At 36.0% G+C, this 23,045-nt stretch overlaps 1 protein-coding gene across 1 annotated transcript in view; it reads left to right on the top strand.

Moving 5' to 3' along the window:
• ADAMTS3 (ADAM metallopeptidase with thrombospondin type 1 motif 3) overlaps positions 1 to 23,045 on the top strand; it is a 253,456-nt gene that overhangs the window by 204,296 nt on the left and 26,115 nt on the right. Inside the window, 9 exon segments of the mRNA XM_033106796.1 lie at positions 11,148 to 11,231; positions 13,273 to 13,429; positions 14,178 to 14,283; positions 14,855 to 14,998; positions 15,635 to 15,767; positions 17,756 to 17,869; positions 19,563 to 19,708; positions 20,906 to 21,081; positions 22,238 to 22,371. Of these exon segments, the coding sequence (XP_032962687.1) occupies positions 11,148 to 11,231; positions 13,273 to 13,429; positions 14,178 to 14,283; positions 14,855 to 14,998; positions 15,635 to 15,767; positions 17,756 to 17,869; positions 19,563 to 19,708; positions 20,906 to 21,081; positions 22,238 to 22,371 (1,194 nt within the window).

Raw genomic sequence — 23,045 nt, 5'->3', positions numbered from 1 at the left:
TTTGTAGGGTTCTGAGCTTTCATGATAAAGAAGTGGACCTGGTGCACTTACTCTTCCCTTTGCCTCAGTTGCTCGTTCTTCAAATACTCACTGACCATCCCCTTCCTGTCCTTGGGTCTCCCTGCTCTGACTGCCCAGGCTCAGGTACCTTCTGCCTCAAACTCTTGTCCTCTATCTCGTCACTTAGATTTGTTTTCTTCATACCACCTCTTCCCCTCTGAAATGACCTTGTCTGCATGTCTTTTTGTATCGATTTATTTTTCCCATGCTCATAGCCTATTTTACCTATTAGAATATATTCATGATAAGAACAGACACAAACTCACTATTCAATTCCCCACCCCTAGGATAGTTGGGTCCCTGGCACTTGTTCAGTAATACTCTTCATAAAAGGTAGTTATTAGTCTGAGTTTGGGGGTGAGGAAAGAAGAGTTGGCAGGTTGGGAGACAGCTACCTGCTCTACATACAAGGAATATAGAGTCTGAGGCTGAGAATCCAAGTATGTGTTTGGAACTTTTAGCTCTGCAAGAGATAGCTGTAGAGAGAGTTATATTTTTTCCCAGTCCATTTTGTAATTGTTGTATTTATTTATTGTTAAGTTATTTATTCTTCCAGCAAAATCACCTAGACTATCTTATTACTTGTTTGCCTTCAGTTAACCAAAAGTCTTTCTCTAAAATATCGTGTACCTTACCATTTACTTGTTTCTGTGTGAATAGTAGTACAAATGATGGCTAACAATTTTTGTTATTATATTTGTAATGGCCAGGCACCATTAAGTACTATACACATATGAGCTCATTTAGTTGTCTCAACTATCTTATAAGGACAGAACTATAATGATCCCATCGTTCAGATGAGAAAACTGAGACACAGAGACAAGTAACATGCCCAAGGTCACATAGCTAAGGTCAAAGGCAGGCAGTGTGGCTGCAGAGCCCATGCTCTACACCACTAAGCTATACTGCCACTCAAGACCTGATCCACTCCTCTGAAAGAAAAATGAATATTGCTTTGTTAAAGCCAGACAGAGCTGTTCATCAGCTAGTCAGACAAAGCAGGTCAGATTGTCCTGCCAGGGAAATGTCCTGGGAGAAATTGTCCTGTCCGGGAACAAACCTGGAAGGAATTTTCTTTTCAAGGAAAGGAATACTTGATTTGATCTTACCTCTTTTTCCTCCTCACATCATTGGCAACCCCTTCCAATTTAAGGTCATCTGAAAATCGAATTAATGTTCTGTTTACCCCTTCTTTCAGGTAATTTAATAAAGACTCTGGGCTCAACCTTAAACTCCTCACAGAAAATCTACCCATGCTCCAATAGATTGTTTCACATGGTGAAAGGATATTCAGTTTTTCATAAACAAACTTTGATTTGCAATATTGTAATGTCAAGTAAGTGATTTCTTAGGACGTTTATGCTTAATGCTTTTCTTACAACTCAAAACACTGGTTATAAGTTTTAGCCCTATCTTTTCTATTTTTACTCAGTTATTCCTGTGGTCTGCTCTAGCTCCTCTTTATTTTATCCTGCTATACTTTTCTAATACCATTATACCGATAATCAAGAAATTCTTATTTATAGTAAATTGAAACCAATTTTTCATATCCTTAAAATTTACATCAAGGAAGTTTGTGAAAAGGAAATGAAGTTTTTAAGTTCTCTTTCTCGATATGCTTCCATACTAGTTTCTTAAACTTGGGAGTAGCAAATCATTATTGATTATTCTAAAACTAGATCTTTTGTGCATAGTGACGATGCTGTGGTCTGCAAGTCTGCGGAAGTGTAGCGATATGCTGAAAACTACTCACTCTGGAGGGAGTCCGCCCAGGTGTTCATCCTTTGCTCTGTGTACTAATTGTGTGACCTGGGCCAAGTTGCTTAACTTTTCTGGGTCTCAATTTCTTCTCTACCTCCTCCTCCTCTTCTACCTTCTCCTCCTCTTCCTCCTCCTCCTCTTCTTCCTCCTCTTCCATATTCTCCTCCCCCTCTTTCTCCTCCGTTTCCTCCTCTTCCTCCTCCTCCTTCTCCTGGCGATGGTGGGGGACTCATTTTCTTTAAATATAAAATGGAGATAATATCTCTAAAGTTGTTGCAAGGGTGACTTGAATAAATGTAAGTATTTAGAACAGTGTGTGGAACCTGGAAAGCTCTATGTAATATTACCATGTTTCCCCGAAAGTAAGACTTAGCCAGACAATCAGCTCTAAAGAGTCTTTTGGAGCAAAACTTAATATAAGACCCAGTCTTATTTTACTATAATATAAGACCCGGTCTTATATAATATAATATTAAAAAATATTAAAAAAGTATAATAAAAAATTAATAAGAAGACCGGGTCTTCTTATATTAATTTTTGCTCCAAAAGATGCATTAGAGCTGATTGTCCGGCTAGGTCTTATTTTCGGGAAAAAGGGTAGCTGTTGTTTTGTTTGTTGTTGATGTTGCTGTTACTTAGGAAAAAATTGCTTTCCTTGTCACTAAGAATTATAAAAACGCTTTGTAAACAAACATTTAGTTCATCTTGACAGATTCAATGGTTAATTCAGTATGATATGCTTTTAGTTCTTTCTGTATATCATTTATTAATCGTTAAAATTTGTGATTAATTTATAGCCAAGTAAAGGAAGCTTTTCTTTATGCCTCTTATATAATGCTTTGAGCACATGAAAACCAATCTAAATAAAGAGGTTTTCAATATTTTTCCTTTGATTTTAAGAGTCAAATGAGTAAAGCATTCAAACTCTGTGTTTTCCTCAGGTTAGAATATTTTTAAATTCTTATTTAACTTTAAGGAAGTTATTTTATTTATATGTAAATATATGAAAAGGCAGACACACCCACTAGTATGCAAGTATATTCTGGTGCATTAAGAGACCTGTCCTTTCCACACGCTAAAATGTGCATACTGCCATCTGCTGGGAAGAGATTTTGCATCTAGACAATATTTTTGAAAAAACTATTGTCAATTTTTTTACGTGGGTTAAACTACATCTTTCATTTAATTGAAATTAAACGCATTACAAGTATGAGTTTTGACATCTCTCAGTGAAAACTAAGATGGGACAGTTGTTTTTCTCGTTCTTTTCAGATAGATTATGAAACTACATACATAAATCCTTAAAACATTTGGCATGAATAGGTGGCAGAGTGCTAAAATACTTTGTATTATGCTGAGGGCAGTTGCATGCCATTTTGCATGATTTGAATAACCTGTGAAGAAGGCAGAGCAAGTTCAATTATAGTTTGCCAGTGAGAAAACAGAGGTTCAGAGAGGTTAAGTGACAACCTGAGGTCATTCAGTTTATCTGTGGCATAGCTTGAACCAGAATCCAGGTCTTTGAATAGCTAATCCTGTGGTACAAATTATTTCTGCAACTCGAATCATATCCTATGTGTCAAAGCAACCAAATTATTATTATTATTATTATTATTATTATTATTATTATTATTATTACTTTTTGCATTAGTGTTTCAGATTTTTTTTAATTGAAGTTTATTGGGGTGACAATTGTTAGTAAAGTTACATAGATTTCAGGTGGACAATTCTGTAATACATCAGCTATCTATCACATTGTGTGTTACCACCCAAAGTCAGTTCTCTTTCCATCACCATATATTTGATCCCCTTTATCCTCATCTACCACCCCTCTCCCCCGTTACCCTCTGGTAACCACTAAACTATTGTCTGTGTCTATGAGTTTTTGTTTCTTCATTTGTTTGTCTTGTTCTTTTGTTGTTTTCAGTTTTATATACCACATATGAGTAAAATCATATAGTTCTTGTCTTTTTCTTTCTGACTTATTTCACTTAGCATAATAATCTCAAGACCTATCCATGTTGTCGCTCTGATAAGGAGCTAATATCCAAAGTGTATAAGGAACTCGTACAACTCAACAACTACAAAAAGCAAACAATCCAATTAAAAAATGGGCAGAGGATCTGACTAGACATTTCTCCAAAAAGGACATACAAATGGCCAACAGACATATGAAAAAATGTTCAATATCACTAATCTAAAACCACAATGAGATATCACCTCACCTCAGTCAGAATGGCTATCATCAACAAGACAAATAATAACAAGTGTTGGAGAGGCTGTGGAGAAAAAGGAACCCTCATACACTGTTGGTGGGAATGCAGACTGGTGCAGCTGCTATGGAAGGCAGTGAGGAGATTCCTCAAAAAATTAAGAATAGAATTACCATATGACCCAGCAATCCCTCTCCTTGGTATCTACCAAAAAAATCTGAAAACATTTATCTGTAAAGATGTATATGCTCCAATGTTCATTGCAGCTTTATTTACAGTGGCCAAGACATGGAAATAACCAGTGTTCTTCGATAGATGATTGAATAAAGAAGTTGTGGTATATATACACAATGAAATATTATTTTCCCATAAGAAAAGATGAAATAATGCCAAATTATTAACTACATTTTATTTATTTATTTCCCCTTCTTCCGCCACTCCAGTTCAAATCGCTGTGTCTCAGTCTAGTTGTGTAGGACACAGATCCCTGGCCCACGCTGGTATTATGAGACTTGTGCTCCCCTTGGCTGAGGCAATTGGTTGCCAGTCGTCGGTCAGCCGCTAACAGCAGCTCACAGGAGCTCTCCCTGGCTGCCGGCCACTCACGCTGGCTGCCAGAGACCTCGGTGTTAGGAGCATGGCGCTCCAATCACCTGTGCCACCCGGCCAGCCCTACATTTTAAAAGTGAATAATGTATAGGAAGCAACTGTTTAAACCTTGAAAGGCAAAACAGTAAGTACTATGCAGTGCTTTCCACAATATAGACACCTAATATTTATTGATTTGCCACATCAAGAGAATACTTTCTGTTATGTATAAGTATTGCTGCATTATATTTGATTATTCTCTTTGGAGAAATGTCTATTCAGATCCTCTGCCCATTTAGGTTTACCCTGTGACAGTTTCACAAATGTGCACTGACTCAGAACATTCCATAATTAATTTTGGTTTCTACCAGGGCACTCTGTTATCTAATTAGCCTGGCATAATAATGACTTTTGTTAAATAAAACTTTTCTTTTGGTGAATGGTAAATTTGGCTTTTAGAAAATATCCTTTTATTCCATCATTTTATAATGTAATATTGTTTGAAATAGATGAAATATATTTGTATAGTATCGCCATTGAGAACATGGATTTCATCCATTATATTTTCTTGGCACTGTACTGATTTTAAAATTTACCAAGTACAAAGGAATATATTAATTTAGGGTGATTATATGTGCATTGTACTAACTGAATTAATTGCCATTATTATCACCTTTTGTTAATTGTATGATTCTAAGATTGTCTGATGTAGGTATTTCCTATAATATTTAAAAGTATAGTTTTTCCTTCTCAAGCTCTTCCAAAAAATTGAAGCAGAAGCAATACTTCCTAACTCATTTTATGAAACCAACATTACCCTGATACCAAAACCTGGTAAGGATAACACAAAAAAGAAAACTACAGACCAATATCTCTGATGAATGCAGACGCAAAAATCCATGAACAAAACACTAGCAAATTGAATACAACAATATATTAAAAAGATTATATATCATGATCAAGTGGGATTCATTCCAAGGGTGCAAGGATAGTTCAACATATGCAAATCAATCAATGTGATACATACACCACATCACCAAAGAATAAAAATCATATAAGCATTTGACAAGATACAACATCCATTTATGATTAAAACACTTATTAAAATGGGTATAGAAGAAAAGTACCTCAGCATAATAAAGGCCGTATATGACAAAACCTCATCGAATATACTTAATGGTGAAAACCTAAAAGCTGTTCCTCTAAGATCAGGGACAAGACAGGATACCCCCTTTCACTACTGTTATTCATCATAGTATTGGAAATCCTTGCTAGAGCAATCAGGCAATAGAAAGAAATAAAAGGCATCCAAATTGGAAATGAGAAAGTCAAATTCACTTCTTGCGGATGACATGCTCCTTTATATAGAAAACCCTGAAGACTCCACGAAAAAGCTATTGGAAACAATAAGTGAATACAGTTGTTGCTGGCTACAAAATTAATGTACAAAAATCCACTGCATTCCTATATACTAACAGTGAAATTTCAGAAAAAGAAAAGAAAAATACAATTCCTTTTGCAATTGCAACAAAAGAGTAAAATACCTAGGAATAAACTTGACAAAGGATGTGAAAGACCTATACACTGAAAACTGTAAGACATTATTAAAAGAAATTGAAGAAGATACAAAAAAATGGAAAGGGGGGGGCGGGTGAAGGGATTGAAGGGCAGTCAGTGACCACAGGATGGCCACGGGGTTTGAAAATTAATCTGGGGAACGTAATTTAGCGGTTACCAGAGGGTAAAGGGGTTGGGGGTGGGAGATGAGGGTGAGGGGGATCAAATGTATGGTGATGGAAGGAGAACTGACTCTGGGTGGTGAACACACAATGTAATTTATAGATGATGTGATAGAGAATTGCACACCTGAAATCTATGTAATTTTAATAACAATTGTCACCCCAATAAATTTAAATAAAAAAAAAAAGAGAGAAGAAATTTAAAAAAAAAAAAAAAAAGGAAAGATATTCCATGTTCATGGATTAGAAGAATCAGCATAGTTAAAATGGCCATATTACCCAAAGCAATATACAGATTTAATGCAATGCCCCTCAAAATCCCAATGGCATTTTTTAAAGAAATAGAACAAAAAAAATCATCATGTTTGTATGGAATCACAAAAGACCCCAAATAGCCAAAGCAATCCTTAGAAAAAAGAACAAGGCCGAAGGTATCACAATCCCTGGCTTCAATTTATACTACAAAGTGACAAGAATCAAAACAGCATGGTATTGGCAGAAAAAAACAGACACACAAACCAATGGAATAGAATTTAGAACCCATAAATAAATGCATATATATATATATGAGCAGATAATTTTTGGCAAAGGAGCCAAAAATATATAATGGAGAAAAGAATACCTCTTCAATAAACGATGCTGAGAAAATTGGAAAGCCATGTGAAAAAGGAAACTAGACTGCTATCTGTCACCATACACCAAAATTAAAACTGATCAAAGACCTGAAACAGTAAATTACACAGAAGGAAACGCAGGTAGTAGACTTATGGACCTCAGGTTCCGAGAGGATTTTATGAATTTGACCTCAAAGGCAAGGGAAGTAAAAGAAAAATTAAATTAATTGGACTATATCAAACTAAAAAGCTTCTGCACAGCAAAAGAAACCATCAAGAAAACAAAGAAGCAAGAAACCAAATGGGAGAAGATATTTGCAAATAGTACATTTGATAAGGGGCTAATATCCAAACTATATAAAGAACTCATACAACTCAACAACAACAACAAAGAAAGCAAATAATCTAATTAAAAAAATGGACAGAGGCCTGAACAGACACTTCTCTCAAGAAGACATACAAACAGCCGACAGATATATGAAAAGATGCTCAACTTCACTAGCTATTAGGGAAATGCAATTCAAAACCTCAAAGAGATACCACCTCACACCTGTTAGAATGGCTGTCATCAACAAGACAAGTAAAAACAAGTGTTAGAGAGGTTGTGGGGGAAAAGGAACTCTTGTACACTGCTTGTGGGAATATTAATTGGTTACAGCCACTATGGAAAACAGTATGGAGGCTCCTCAAAAAATTAAGAATAGATTACGTTATGACCCAGCAATCCCTCTTCTGGGTATCTAACCCCAAAAATCTGAAAACATTTATCAGTAAAGATACATGTACTCCTATGTTCATTACAGCATTTTTCACAGTGGGAGACATGGAAACAAGTGTCCTTTAATAGATGATTGGATAAAGAAGACATGGTGCATAACATATACAAAGGAATACTACTCAGCCATAAGATGAAATTACTGTCATTTGTGACATGGATGGATCTTGAGATTATCATGCTAAGTGAAATAAGTCAGACAGAAAAAGTAGAGAACCATATGATTTCACTTATATATGGTATATAAAACTGAAAACAACAAAGGAACAAGACAAACAAAGGAATAAAAACTCATAGACACAGACAACAGTTTAATGGTTACCAGAGGGTAAGGTGGGAGGGGGAGAGGTAGAAGAGGGTAAAAGGGATCAAATATATGGTGATGGAAAGAGAACTGACTCTGGGTGGTGAACACACAATGCAGTATATAGATGATGTATTATAGAATTGTACACTTGAGATCTATGTAATTTATTAACCAATGTCAACCCAATAAATTTAATAAAAATTAAAAAAACAGTAAAAGTATACTTGTCACTGCTATTCTGCAATAGCTGTAAGTGCCTCCCTTACATCCATCTCCCTCCTCCAGAAATTAATTCACTTTTTTAAAGCCTAACTACTTTTCTTTGGTTTTAATTTTTATTGTTCTCCTATGTTGTGTATTTACTAACATTGCTTTCAACTTTTATTTATGTTGGATATATTTACATTACAGTTACATTAAGTACATGTTGAGTGAGGCCATGTTGGTTATTCAAAACAGCTGTCTTACAAGAAGTCTCTTGAATCTCTGGATGAATGTGTTAATGACAGGCCTGGCTTCAGACTTTTTACTTTTACTGGAACTATAATGTTAGGAATTTCTTACCAGATAATTAATTCAGAAGAAAAGGGGAGATTCCGTCTTCAGTTACGCAGTAAGTTAAGAGAATCTGCCCATGACCAAAAACAGGTTGTGAGAAATCAGTTTTTTGTCCAGCATTTAATTTTTTTTATTTTGACCTGAAATCTATCCCTTTAATAGTGTGAACCCATTGTTTTTAGTTTTAGTTTCTGTAGTTATGCAGAGTAAATCAAATTCCTCTTCCATATAGCTATAAAGTCTTCTTTCTAGGTTTTTCTTTTCTACTTTCTATACTCTAATGTTTTTTAAAGTCCTTCCCTCCCCCTCACTAAAATTTTTTAAACTATTTGTTTGCCTGAGTTAAATCTTTTCATTCTTACCCTAATCCTGTGTCATAATGTTCTTATTATGTCCATTTGATTGAGGCTCAGAAAGATGAAGACTACACAAGCAATGAGCGTTGAACCAAGATGTCCACTGAGGCTACTACCATGTTTCCCCGAAAATAAGACCTAGCTAGACAATCAGCTCTATTGCATCTTTTGGAGCAAAAATTAATATAAGACCTGTTCTTATTTCACTATAAGATCGGGAATATAATATAATAATAATATAATATAATATAATATAATATAATATAATATAATATAATATAATATAATATAATATATAGTATAGTACCGGGTCTTATATTAATGTTTGCTCCAAAAGACGCATTAGACTGATGGTCTGGCTAGGTCTTATTTTCGGGGAAACAGGGTAGTGTCTAGAGTCAGGCTCTTAGCCACTGTGTCTCCCCAAACATTCTTTATGTGACACATTTTTCTAGGTTCCTTGCTCTTTGCGCTTCTTGGGATAAATTTGTGTTTGTCAACACCTCTCATGTTATTTGATACACAGACAAAAGGAACTTAATACTTTAGGGGTATTCTGGCCTACAGTGGGGCAACTTGGGGAGGAACTCCCTGCCTACACACCTGGTTGCAGATTTTTTTTCAGCCCTTGGCCTATCTAGAACAGGTATTAAATTGGGTCTTACCATTCTATGCTTGTATGTGTATTTGTAAATGAATGTGTGTATATACACATGCATTTTTCCACTGAAAACGACTCAACATCTGTTCTGTTCTTGTTAAACTACATTTTGTCATCTTTAGTATATATTACCTTTTCACATCTTTTACCTCCGTGTTAGCCGTTCTTCTCTTTTATGTTCCATCTACAAATTCAGTAAGTACACCTTTAGTCTACATTAAAGGTCTTGGTTTTTAAAGGTGTTCTGTGTAGTCCCATTATATTCTTGAAACACTTCATTTGAGATTTCTTGGTCTTTATCTTGATCAGTGTGACATTTCACAATTTTATGATTCATGAATCTCTTTTATTTTTTAGTGCATTCTATCATTGTTGACTTATATTTCTTTTTAAAGCCTCTATGAAATTATGTATGTCTTTTTTCTATAGGTTTTAAATTTGCTGTGTTTAGTGTCCAGACCTGGATCTCAAATTGAATTGCAGTTGGTATTCCATCCCTCCTTTAGTTATTGTGACAAATATTGGCTCCCTGTTCCCAGGAACAGCTAACTTTGTAATCTAGCAGGATAATTCCACCATTCCCATTCCTGCTGGCATTTGTGAATTTACTAAGCATTCTTTAGTCATACTAATTTTGCATTAGCTTAATCACAAAATACAATGACAGTCCACTTTATATTCGTATCTGCCAATAACTTACTTGGTGTTTTTGTACGTTGGTTAATCTCTAGTCTTCATGTTCATTTTTATAAAATGATATTGCACTATGACATCTGAGGTTGCTTTAATTCTAATATCTATGATTTAACAGTATACAAAATCACTTTTAGAAATTTCAACCTAATTTTTAAGATTAAATAAAATAGGAGTGACTCAGCTTTGTTCTTCTGAGCTATATCCAGGGCTGACATTCATCTAACATGCACTTGTACAATCACATTAGTAATTCAAATATTGAAGGATTTCTATCCTATAGGACTTCTAAATAATCCTTGCCCCAGCTGTCTCACTCCTGGGGGAGAGGTGCATTTAGAATGCTGTACCCCTGCACACTGACTCCACTTGCATGTGCTCCCCCAACCAGATGTACCACCCCTGGCAGTGACATGGGTAGTCCAGCAGGCAAATGCCTCCTATTTTCCTCCACTTGGTTGGGCCCACTCACAGCTTCAGCAGAGTCGTCCTCTTGTGGTTGCTTTTAGTAAATGTTATATGTGGATTATAGCACATGTGGACTCTTTCTAACACTATCATACTTAAATGAAGCCCTTTTGAAGCATATTCTCTATGTCCCTGAGACTCTGGAGTTTACAGAACCAGTAATTCATGTATCCAAAAATTATTCCAAAGCTGAAGGTAAGTGATTTTATTTCCAGAGTTCAGCTTAAAGTAAATTTTTTAAAAAGTGATTTGATTTCAATATTTGTGATTACTTTCCTGTTCCATTAATTGTCACACATTTCACAAAATCCTCTGTGTGGCCTTTCTTTTAATCATTACCTGCTTTATTTCTAGGTGAATGAAATTTACCACGATGAGTCCCTGGGAGTGCATATCAATGTGGTCCTGGTACGCATGGTCATGCTGGGGTATGCCAAGGTAAACTGTCTTAAAGTATGAGAACTATGAAAATTAAGGGTTGGCTTAGCAAACCAAAGATTAAGTTGCTGAAACTGCAGTTAACGAGTAGCATAGATACGTATCACATAAACTGCGGTCGCTCAGAACTGAGGGAGAGAACTGCCACAACGAACAGAGATCGCCAAATCTGAGCGGATAATGAATGGTTTTTGTCCTGGTACCATTCACTTTGTTTACCTCTGTCTAATGTCGTTGGAGATTGTTATCCTGACTTCAGGAATGACTATATGAATGAAAACAAATGGATACCATTGTAAGGAAAGAGAATTTCCTTAGTCTATCATTGTTATTAAATTTGTGATTCATTTATTCCTTCAAAACATCTATATTGAGTGCCTACTATGTGTCAGATTATTTCTAGGTGCTTCAAATATATCAGGGAAGAAAAAAAACAGGTCTTTGCCCTCTCATGATTTATTGAAAACAATATTTTATATGTATATACTTCCACTTAAGAAAAGTGAGGCACACAGTGAATATTTTCATTTAAAAGAGCTTTGGTTCTTTTCAAAATTAAAAGTTGGATAAATATGCGCACAGTAGGCATTTGATGTAATGTAACTAACTTTAGTTGGCTTTAAAGTGACACTAGATGTGTCCCTGTCCTGGATATAATGAAAAGGATGAAATGGTTTCTCCCTTTGAGGAGGAAATTTTCTTGATATTTAAAATGATATGCCCCCCTCACAATTAAATTATCCTAGTTATGAAATACTAATGAAATTATATATTTAGCAAATACGAGAAATCAATGTGTTTGCATTTCATTATGTATTTAACATCCACATACCATTTTCTGATGAAAGGGTATCATCGATCTTTATTCCATTAACCTGACCAACTTTGTGTCACTAACACAGAATACAAGTCAACTCCAGCTGGAGGTGTTAACGGTCTTCAATTGGTTGTTAAATCATTTGTTTGAGGAAGCATGTGATCAGCATATAACAAACCTAGCTAATTTTATTAAGAATGTAAACACTGATAATAGCATTTGCTGAGAAACCCTCAGAGTGTCAGCCAAGTAAGGACTAATTTTGGGTTGCAAGTTCAATTTCTCATTCCATCAGAACTACCTTGGGAAGTTTTAAGTGGCTCCCGTGTTCTTGAAGGATGGCCCCTCTCCCTCTGAACTTTTAACTCCTGACCGTAATATGATAATAGCAACATTCCAAAGAACTTCAGTACATCTACTAGAACTGTAAGATGAGTGTACACCCTTCTTCATTGCTGTGAGGTTAAAAAAGAGAAGTTGTTTTTTTCCCTATGTGGTTTCCTCATATATAAGTTGACCATTCCCCACAAACAAAGATTTGGCCAGCTTTGCCAACTCATTGAAGAACTTACATTCTTCTCATATGTTGATTAATTCTGGACCCCCCCAAAAAATCTTAGCTGAAGAGCTTTCAATTTAACATCTCAGGATGAAAGTCTTATGCTAGAATCTTTCCCTCTATTTTTAATTCTTAATATACAGAGGGTGTCAAAAACTGTGTACACACTTTAAGAAAAAACTATTAAAATTGTAATACTCAATATATATATACTAATAACAAAAGATGAATACAAAGTCACATTTGACTTCTGCAATTACAAGAGGTGCTCAAAGTGGTTATCATCAGCAAAATTTTAATACAGTTTTATCCTTTCTTAAAATGTGTGTACATTTTGTTTTGGCACCCTCTGCGTATGAAACCAAAAATTTAAGCTGCAATAGGAAATATTTAGACTACTAGAATTCTTAACCAAATGAATTCTTAACACCAGTTGCCTTATCATAGCAAATGTCACCATCACATAGTCCATAAATGGTATCAGTCACCTTTCACACAGATAATATTGATCATTATAAAGATATCCTTCATGGGCATTTGGAATTCCCAAACGAAAGGAGATATCTAATAAGCCCCAAATAATATTGAACATTATTTAAAAACTATAATCCCAAATCTCTTTGGGGAAATGTTATGTTTGTCTTCAACATATTGTTCCCTCGCAGTCCATCAGCCTCATAGAAAGGGGAAACCCATCCAGAAGCTTGGAGAATGTGTGTCGTTGGGCGTGCCAACAACAAAAATCTGATCCCAACCACGCTGAACATCATGATCATGCAATTTTCTTAACCAGGCAAGACTTTGGACCTGCTGGAATGCAAGGTATTTCCATTAGTATATAGACGAAAAAGTTAAAGGCATGCCTTTTTCAAAAGTAATCCTAAATCAGGGTGTCTGTTCAAATGTTCACGTCTCTACGTCCACTTTCCACCATGTGTCAGCCAAACATATGTTTTCTTTCTATTGCTTCCAGTGACTTCTATGGAATTCACAATGTTAAATCCCACTTAAATGCTATAATAAATTATACTTGTCTCTAAAATAAGGATTGTGCATTTGGGGTATGGAGGGGATGCTGTAAAATGCAGTGTGATTTGCACTAAGTGTTTGGAATGGGACAAGAGATGCCATGAGAAATGACTGCTGCCAATGAGCTTTCTTCCAAAGTCAGCTTACATTTATCTAATAAATTCTGATGTGGGCTTTGGCAAAAAGCAGACTGCCGATTTTCTTTTCAGTGTTGATGGAATTTCTGGCTCCCTTCTTCAGTACCATGATATGAGGGACCATTCACTAAAAGAGAAGGACAAAGCTTAGTTGGTGGGCAGAACAGAATGGTAACCCTGGGCAGTTCCTTCCCTTCGGAACGGAGAAAATGCAGACCCAATGAATCTTTTTAGAGACCATTACCTGTGGTTTTCCCAAGAGAATGTGGCACAATGCTAACAGCGAGATAATACTGCTTCTGTTTCCTGAAAAGCCTTTTTTCCCCCCTAGGCAAGGGTCCAGTAGTAATTCTTAATGGGTTTTCTCATAAAATGAAAATAAAAGTAATTGTTATTCTCTACAGGATATGCTCCAGTCACAGGCATGTGTCATCCAGTGAGAAGTTGTACCCTGAATCATGAGGACGGTTTTTCATCTGCTTTTGTAGTAGCCCATGAAACCGGCCATGTGTAAGTCACTGTTGACAGCTATACAGCGAAAAAAGGTCTTTTTTCTTTCCTCTTCTCTCAGTATTGTTTGTACTTTTAGCAGAGTGCATGCCAGCGTGCGACTCTCGTTTCTTGCCAAGAGTGAGGAGCTGAAAACATTGAAGAGGTCATGTACTGAAACTGAATGAGTATCTCTGGCTTGCAGAGTCACCCCGATAATTTTCATAGCTATAGAATGAAAAAAGGCATTTCTGTCAGATTGTTCTCTATTTCACAATTTCTATGACTCTTCCACACAAGCCATGTTAACCTAAAAAATATTTATTTCCCTGTATAGTAAGTCCTAACGTAACATCATCAATAGCTTCTGCAATTTTGAGCCAAATTAAATATAATGGAACCAGTTTAACCATAGGCTGATTGACATAAAAAAGAATGAAGTTCCTACAGCATCTCTTCAATGTTATAAGGAAATGACATCGAACAAAATGACGTTGTCTGAGGGCCAGATGTAGTTATTTTTAAAACACAAATTAAGCAAAATCCTTAGTCCCTATGATTCTTACCAGTGAGGTCTCACTTTATGTTCTAGGTTGGGAATGGAGCATGATGGACAAGGAAACAGGTGCGGTGATGAAACTGCCATGGGAAGTGTCATGGCTCCCTTGGTGCAAGCGGCATTTCATCGTTACCACTGGTCCCGATGCAGTGGCCAAGAATTGAAAAGATACATTCAGTATGTTTCTTTTGCATGCCATGACAGCATTTATGTTATAGCAGAAATAGAGACATGAAACTGCCTTTTAGGACCTTGAGCATAACAAAACTCCCAGTTAAGGAAAACCGTTTTTCACAATAAACATTTTGTCATCAGAGCTTTTGACACAGTGGTTCCATAATGTAATCACAACATTTTAAGCCATAAGCCTAGAATTTAAGGTATTTTTTTTTAAACTGATTTCTTTGTAGTAAATTCTTTATGGAATCTTTGACTAATGGTCAAATTTGAGTTGAGGATGAGGACGAATGGCCCTGTGATGCCTGCATATTATACCACCTATAGCACAAGTGTCAGCTCCGTTCTGCCACGCCATGTGGGAGGAGTTCAGCTAGGGACACTAAGAAGGCTGTCACAGTTCTACTGCATCCCTAAGTCATGCGTGGCTTATTTTCCTGGGATGAATAAGGGTAAGGGGTATTATTATTTCTTTTTTTATGGAACTGAAACCAAAAACTTTTGAAGATATGCTTCTCTGACCTTTCTCTATCATCTGATGAAATTCCAGTGTATGTAACCTAGAACAATTTTTTCATTAGGGCATGATAGAAAAAAATGAACATTAAACTGCGTTCGATATTTTCCTTCCTACAGTTCCTATGACTGTCTCCTTGATGACCCTTTTGAACACGATTGGCCCAAACTCCCAGAACTTCCTGGAATCAATTATTCTATGGACGAGCAATGTCGTTTTGACTTTGGAGTTGGTTATAAAATGTGCACTGCGGTACGTTCCAGTCAATTTAGATCTTGCATCTTAAATCTATTTGCGTAGCTCCTGTTTGGTGAGCTTTGCAGACTCACTGGTGCAAGTATGAGAATATCTACCAATGATTGTGTGTTTACTATGTCACTACGTGCTAAAGATAAGTGTTTTAAATGTAGTACCTTATTTAATCCTTGTGACAGACTAGATGGGACTTGGTATACGTTTATTTTGCAGATGAAAAAGGCGAGACTTACAGAGATTAAGCAACTTGCTTAAATCACACATCTGGTAAATAGGGGAGCTGGACATTGAAACGAAGATTATCTCCAAAACTTTATGCTCTTGGTTTTTGCGACCTTCAAGATGACTTTTAAGCTCAGATAGATTGCTTTTCATTAGCTTGTTGGCCAGGATTCCATGTAGCTGTGGCCATAAGGAAGAGTTGTGCTGGTATCTTGTCACATGGGAATAATATGGGATAGCACAGAGGTCAGGAATATGGGCTCCATAGTCAGCCTGATAGGTTGTCAGGGCCGACATCTGACACTTACTAGATATATGACTTTGAGCACCTTATTTAACCTCTTTGGCTTAGTTTCCTCATTCATAATATGTGTATAATGGTAGTATTTAGCTCATAGAATTGGCATCAGGATTCAATTTGATAAAGTAACTGAAGTGCTTAGCACAATGCAGGCACATAGTAAATGCTCAGTGGAATCTAGTAAAGCCAGTCTTCCACATAACTATTCGGATTAGAGGTATGTTTCATTAAATGTCCATTTCGAGCTCTTGTTCATAAGAACAAGAGAAACGGGTTTTTATATGTTGGAGCAAGCTTTATGTGGTAGAGGAAGAAAAACAGGTATTCCATGGTACTGAAATGAAGTTGATCTGCTATTTGAGATCGTCCCTATGCAGGTATCTACAGCCATTTGGTCTGTCTATAAACTACACATTGTCAGCTCCTAGTTACCTGCATTAATGTGTTGACCTGAATATTCTAAAGCTTTGGGTCATTACTGTAAAAAAAAAAAGTACAGTTTCTGCATTAAACAATAGAAATTAGAACAAAAAACCGTGGTCCAAAATGAGTATCAATTAAGAAAAAGCTCTGACCATAGGCTGAATGTGGGAAATTAATGATGTAGGCAATGTCATGTGGGTAAACTGGGGTTTGATATATATATTTTTAAATCTACCTAAAGAATGGTGAGATTCTTACAGTTAGAGAACACACAACTTAAGAGCACACATAAATATGTGTACTTATACATACATTTGCATTTTATAATGTGGTGTTTTAGGAAAACAACAACAACAAAATAACATTCTTAGAGTGAGAAAACTAAGATTTTAGTCTGGCTGTATTACCATCTGTCTTGTAACCATAACTGTAGCCTTACCCAGTAACCCATATTTCTCAGCCATGAATTCTTGTGAGGCTCAAATATATGAAAAGTACTTTATAAAATACACGAATGTATTGTAATAGTTGTTACACCTGGAATACATTATTGTACATAGAAACTTTGAAAAGTATTTCCTGCTTTTAGTCAGCTCATTATAATGGGCATTTTTTTGTTTATATCTGAATAGTTCATACTTACAAAGATAGCGAGAAGCTATCTGATAGCTTGAGAGCTGCAAAACCATTACAATAAATTCTCATATTTTAAATGTTCGTAGTAATTACTCACTTTTCAATTATAATATTGTCTATTTGAAAACCATAAAATAGAAATGGCGCGTAGAATGTTAAAAGTCAACCAGAAAAAAATCCCAGACAAATCATTGTTTATCACTGTTATTTCAGAAAAGCAGAAAAAAAGGACTCTCTACTTGGAATTCTTAGGCAGTCTTTTTTTTCTCAACATGCCACAACATTGACTTTAAGTTGAAATCAAAATATCCAAGAAATATGATGTAAAGAAACTGGATAGAAAATATTGTTGGTACATGTCTTGCCATCTGTATTTCATTGAGATTTTGATTCTCTCTTCCAGTTCCGAACCTTTGACCCATGTAAACAGCTGTGGTGTAGCCATCCTGATAACCCCTACTTTTGTAAGACTAAAAAGGGACCCCCACTTGATGGGACTGAATGTGCAGCTGGAAAAGTGAGTCTATTTATACATTAAAAATTTAAGATATGTGGCATAATAATCATCTTCAAAAGTCTGGGAAATGATGAACACAGCTATATCGTCATTTTTATGAATACGATAGTACATGAGGTTTCATTATGGCAATGCAGTGACATTGCGTACTAGTTTCCGATGACTGCTGTAACAAATTACTACAACCTTGGTGGCTTAAAACAACAGAAATGTATTCTCTCACAGTTCTGAAAGCCAGAAGTCTAAAATCAGTTTCACTGAGGCAAAGTCAATGTGTGGGCACAACCATGCTCTCTCCAGAGGCCCTAGTGGAGAATCTGTTCTCATCGCTTCCAGCTTCTGGTGGCTGCACCACTCCAATTGCCCGGTCTCTTCTGTGTGCACGTTTCCCTCTACTCCTCTCTTATTAGGACACACATGATGGCATTTAGAGTCACCTGGATAATCCAGAATAACCTCCCCATCTCAAAATCCTTAATTTAACCACATCTGCAAAGACTGTTTTCCAAAAAAGGTAACACAGATTCCAGGGATGAGGACCTGACGTTTTGGGGACCACTATTCAGCCCTCTACCAGTGGCAGCTTAGCAGAATATCTGGGCCCCTATTAATGGGATTTAATTTACTTGCTGGCTTCCCACTCCTTGTGAAAGTTTACAGAAATAAAGTCAGGTGAACTTATGCATATACAGAAGATTTGGCCTTGCTCCTTGGGGAAAGATGCCCAGAGCTTTTAAATCTCAAGTTTTGTAGTCAGGATTGAAAGCTCAGATACTGTCCAAGTGCCAAGCTATGCTACTCATGAGGGAAAAGATCACTAATCCTAAAACAAAGGCATGTTAAGAACTCAAACTGAAGTACCATGACTAGTTTGGAAATAAGATATTGTGGACGAAACCAAAAGCTGGCAAAGAATATTTATATAACTTTTAGTTCTTTTAAATATGCTCTATTTCAAATGAGTATAAACTGTACTTGCTATGAGAATTACAAGCATAATAGTAATAATAATAATAATAATACCTGCTATTATTCATGTTTAAACTTTTTAGACACTATTGCTAAACACATTTATACATATACTGTGTTACTTTGGGAACATTTAGTATTACAAACTTTTGACTCAAAAGACAAGAGTAACAATAAGTTGACTCATTTTTGCTTTATGAAAAAGATATCTTCTAAATCAACTCAGAACATCCAGCTTCCCTAAATATATTTGTGTTATATTTAAATTTACCAAAGTTGAGTTTTAAGAAACACTTTTATTGTAATACCTTTTGAGCACTGTAAGCTACGTGCCTCTATGGTATCAGGGTTTTAGTAATCCCCATTTAATTACTTCCTGGTCAGATGGTCTTTTATTACATCATCCTTTCCGGAACCCAATTTTCCACATTTCCTACTGTGCAAATGGGTGTTCAAATTATTCTTATTGGTTATGTTTGATATTCACTGGTAAACGTATCATTTAAAAACTTTGTTGGGTGAATGTTATTTTTTTATTTTAACTTTATATTTAAAAATGCAAGTCTAAATTACTCTTTTTATAGGGGATCTTATTGTTATAATTGCTTTGGGATAATTTTAAATGCATCTGTACCTGTGGGGGAAGCAGTGAAGCCTTACAATTTGTGGTTCGTACCTAACTATTTCAGTTTTAGCACATGCATGATTTTGTCATTTTCCTAAGTGGTGCTATAAGGGCCATTGCATGTGGAAGAATGCTAATCAACAAAAACAAGATGGCAATTGGGGATCATGGACCAAATTTGGCTCCTGTTCTCGGACGTGTGGAACTGGTGTTCGTTTTAGGACACGCCAATGCAATAATCCAATGTGAGTATGACCCCTGCAATTCTGGTTATTTTTGGATAGGCCAGAAAATGTTTCAATATAATGTTATTAGTATTTTGTTTCATGAAGCATATGTAAAATACAGCACATGAAAACTACGGATTTAAGTGTGTCTTTTGGGTAAATCTCCATTTATCAATCTGGTGAAGAGTAGTCAAGGTCAAGATGAGAGGCTTGAGTGACGATCAGAGATTTTGAAGAAATTGCTATTTAGAAACATTAAGAACCTGAGCAGGGGAAGCTCATCACTATGCTCTCAAGGCCTGGGCAGCGAGGCCGTGAGATCTACTGTGAGAAGCTCAGGCATGTCCGGGCGGAAGCAGCACCAACCACAGATGCTAACTCACTCACTCACGAGAAGGGGGATGCTTCAGAATGGGACAACAGAAAGATGGTAAAAGAAGGCCAAGGAGCTGTTGGGGGGAAGTTATCCATTGGTTCACTCAGACTAAGTTGATTGAATCCCTCTTGCATGCTTGGCAAAATTTATTTTCTAAGGGAAAAACGAATAAATGAAATATTACATTTAGGACATTCTTCCTTGTCTAGGATTTAACATGTGAGCAGCCCTGTGGCTCTGGGAGCAGGATGGCTCTGAACACGTCTTTTATAAAGACTGAGTGTCACATATCTGTCTTCACAGGAAGAGAATGAAAGTCACAAAAACAATGAAAATTATAGTAATAAGAGCAGCTAAGGTTCACGCTGAGCCATACTTTGTTCTAAGTGTTTTAAATATGTTAACTCATTCAATCCTCTCAATTTTTCTCTAAGGAAGACAGGATTATTATTTTCATTTTACACATGAGGAAACTGAGGCATAGAACTGTGATAGAAAGTTTCTTTGGGTTGCATCTACCTGTTTAATGCAATAGAAAATGTTAACATTAATTTCCTGAGTCCATTTTTATCTTTTGTATTTTTTTTATATACTTTCACCATGCATTTAAAATATACCGTTTGAAAAGCCGCTTTAAGTTGAGTTTTGGGTCTCCTCTCCCACGCAAGCTGGGAGAGAATGGTGCTTTTGGAAAGGGATTGAAATTAGGAAGTCTGAGTTCATTCACTTGGTGCTGGCAGCTCAGAAGCTCTGGCTTTCTGCCCTCAAGCACTGTGTCTGCAAGCTTCAACTGCTGGATGAGAGCCAGAAGTCCTTTTTAAATGTTGTCTTTTCTTTAGGCCTATCAATGGTGGTCAGGATTGTCCTGGTGTTAATTTTGAGTACCAGCTTTGTAACACAGAAGAATGCCAAAAACACTTTGAGGACTTCAGAGCACAGCAGTGCCAACAGCGTAACTCCCACTTTGAATACCAGAACACCAAGCACCACTGGCTGCCCTACGAACATCCTGACTGTGAGTAGACACCCGCTCTTTACCCCCAGTATGGATGGTTACTTAGGGTTTACACTCTGTATACATCAATCCCTTGGACTGTTGATCCCTACTTGGTAACTTAGAACACTTGGTGCTTGTCGGGGTAAGTCCTTCCAGAATTCCAAAAATAAGGTTAATGTGCTCCTTTCTGTGGAGAAGTGAGAGTTGTGCCTCAGTTCCCGGCAAACAACACAACCAGGAGAAAGCAAACAAAACAGTTTTCTCATCCAAATAAATTCCCTCTACTAGGAAATGTTTTTGGAATATTGTGATCTCTCCTTTCTGAATAAGTGGACAAAAATATAGTTCTTTTACAGTGGAGTCAGGCACAAGAAAAAGACCATTATTTAATAATAGCAGGCACTTTGTAACCTTTTACTTTTGTATTGTACACTCCTTGCTAAAAAAATACACTTGGAAATTCCCTTTAATGTTTCACTTCTTACTCCTGAATTTTCAGTTAAATATGTTCAAATGGAAACTTCTCACTATATTTCTTATTTGGGTGAATAAGAGAAAATAGTTACATGATTATTATGTGATATAATACTCTGCTGAGTTCCGTTTAAAAGCTGTTTTAAAGGAAGGATGCATCCATGTTGGGAATCAAAGTTGCAATGCATTTAGAAGAAATGCATTATTTTTATCTATTTTGGTGAAGTGAGTCACATAAATTATGCTAAATTTAATTACTAAGATCCTAGAAGTGGCAAAAACTATACTAAGTCGTGAAGTCAAAAAAGATAAATCCTTCCAGTGCTCTATGTGTCCCTAAAACTAAACTGGTTCTGAATTAAAGTTTATTGAAGAGCAGTGCTTAAATCTAGGGTTGCCGTACAGCCGGATTTGCCTGTGATGATAGTCCCAGCATATAACTCTTGTCCCTGTGTACTTAGTATTAATAATAGAGCCCCTTTCCCTCTCAAAAGCATCCTCGTTTAAATGTTAAATCATATAGTCACCTTAGTTAAAACAAATGCCAAAGAAACATACTTTTCCCCTCCTCTTTACTTTATTATACCATATTTTGCTTTTAGGAAATCTTTGTGTTTTGTATTTTAAAAATAAAATAAGCTATACTGTTCAGATATATCATTTTATGTAAATAATTGATTTAGCCCTCCATCTTACGCAGCCAAGAAAAGATGCCATCTTTACTGTCAATCCAAAGAGACTGGCGATGTTGCTTATATGAAACAGCTGGTGCATGATGGAACGCGCTGTTCTTACAAAGATCCATACAGCATATGTGTGCGCGGCGAGTGTGTGGTGAGTTAAAACTGCTTCTCCCAAAAGCTCCCTACAGTATTACGCAATTCTACTTCTATTGTTCAGCTGCATATTTTCAAAAATTTTTAGCTATTTCTTATCTGTGAAATCACATTATCATGAGAAGGTATGAATAGTTCAGTAGCTGAACTAACTCTGGGAAAAACTGCACTTAATAAAATAAACTTTGCTCACTGGCAGAATCAGGATTTGTATAGTTTTCCTAATTTCCAGCCAAAATGCTTTTCCTACATTACTCTGATGTCTGTAGGTTGTGAATACAACTTGGGAGCAATGCCTTTGTTTTGAGTATTTTACTAGTACCCATCTGCTATTAAAATACAAAGTCTTTTTTTTAAAAAAATTCAATGTTAGATGTGTTTTATCTTTTGCTTAAGAGACAATAGAAACCTCTTTCTCCTTTTCTCACCTTCCAATTGATTCTAAGTTTAAACACTGAATTTCATATGTGAACAAAAGTAGTGAACATGCAAAAACTGGTGTTTGCCCCATTTAATCTTTTTTAATGCAGTTTATTTTTTTATTCATATTCACATATCATGTTAAATTGATATGAAATTACCCTTATTAACTTTAGAACACATCGCTCTTGTTTGATTCCTTTTCACTTGAGAACAAGTGTTATATTAATGAATCTTAAGTATGTGGATGAC

Source organism: Rhinolophus ferrumequinum, chromosome 5 (genome assembly GCF_004115265.2).
Source record: "Rhinolophus ferrumequinum isolate MPI-CBG mRhiFer1 chromosome 5, mRhiFer1_v1.p, whole genome shotgun sequence".
Taxonomy (NCBI): domain Eukaryota; kingdom Metazoa; phylum Chordata; class Mammalia; order Chiroptera; family Rhinolophidae; genus Rhinolophus; species Rhinolophus ferrumequinum.
Note: the sequence above shows the minus strand (reverse complement) of the source record. Positions and strands in the feature narration are given on the sequence as shown.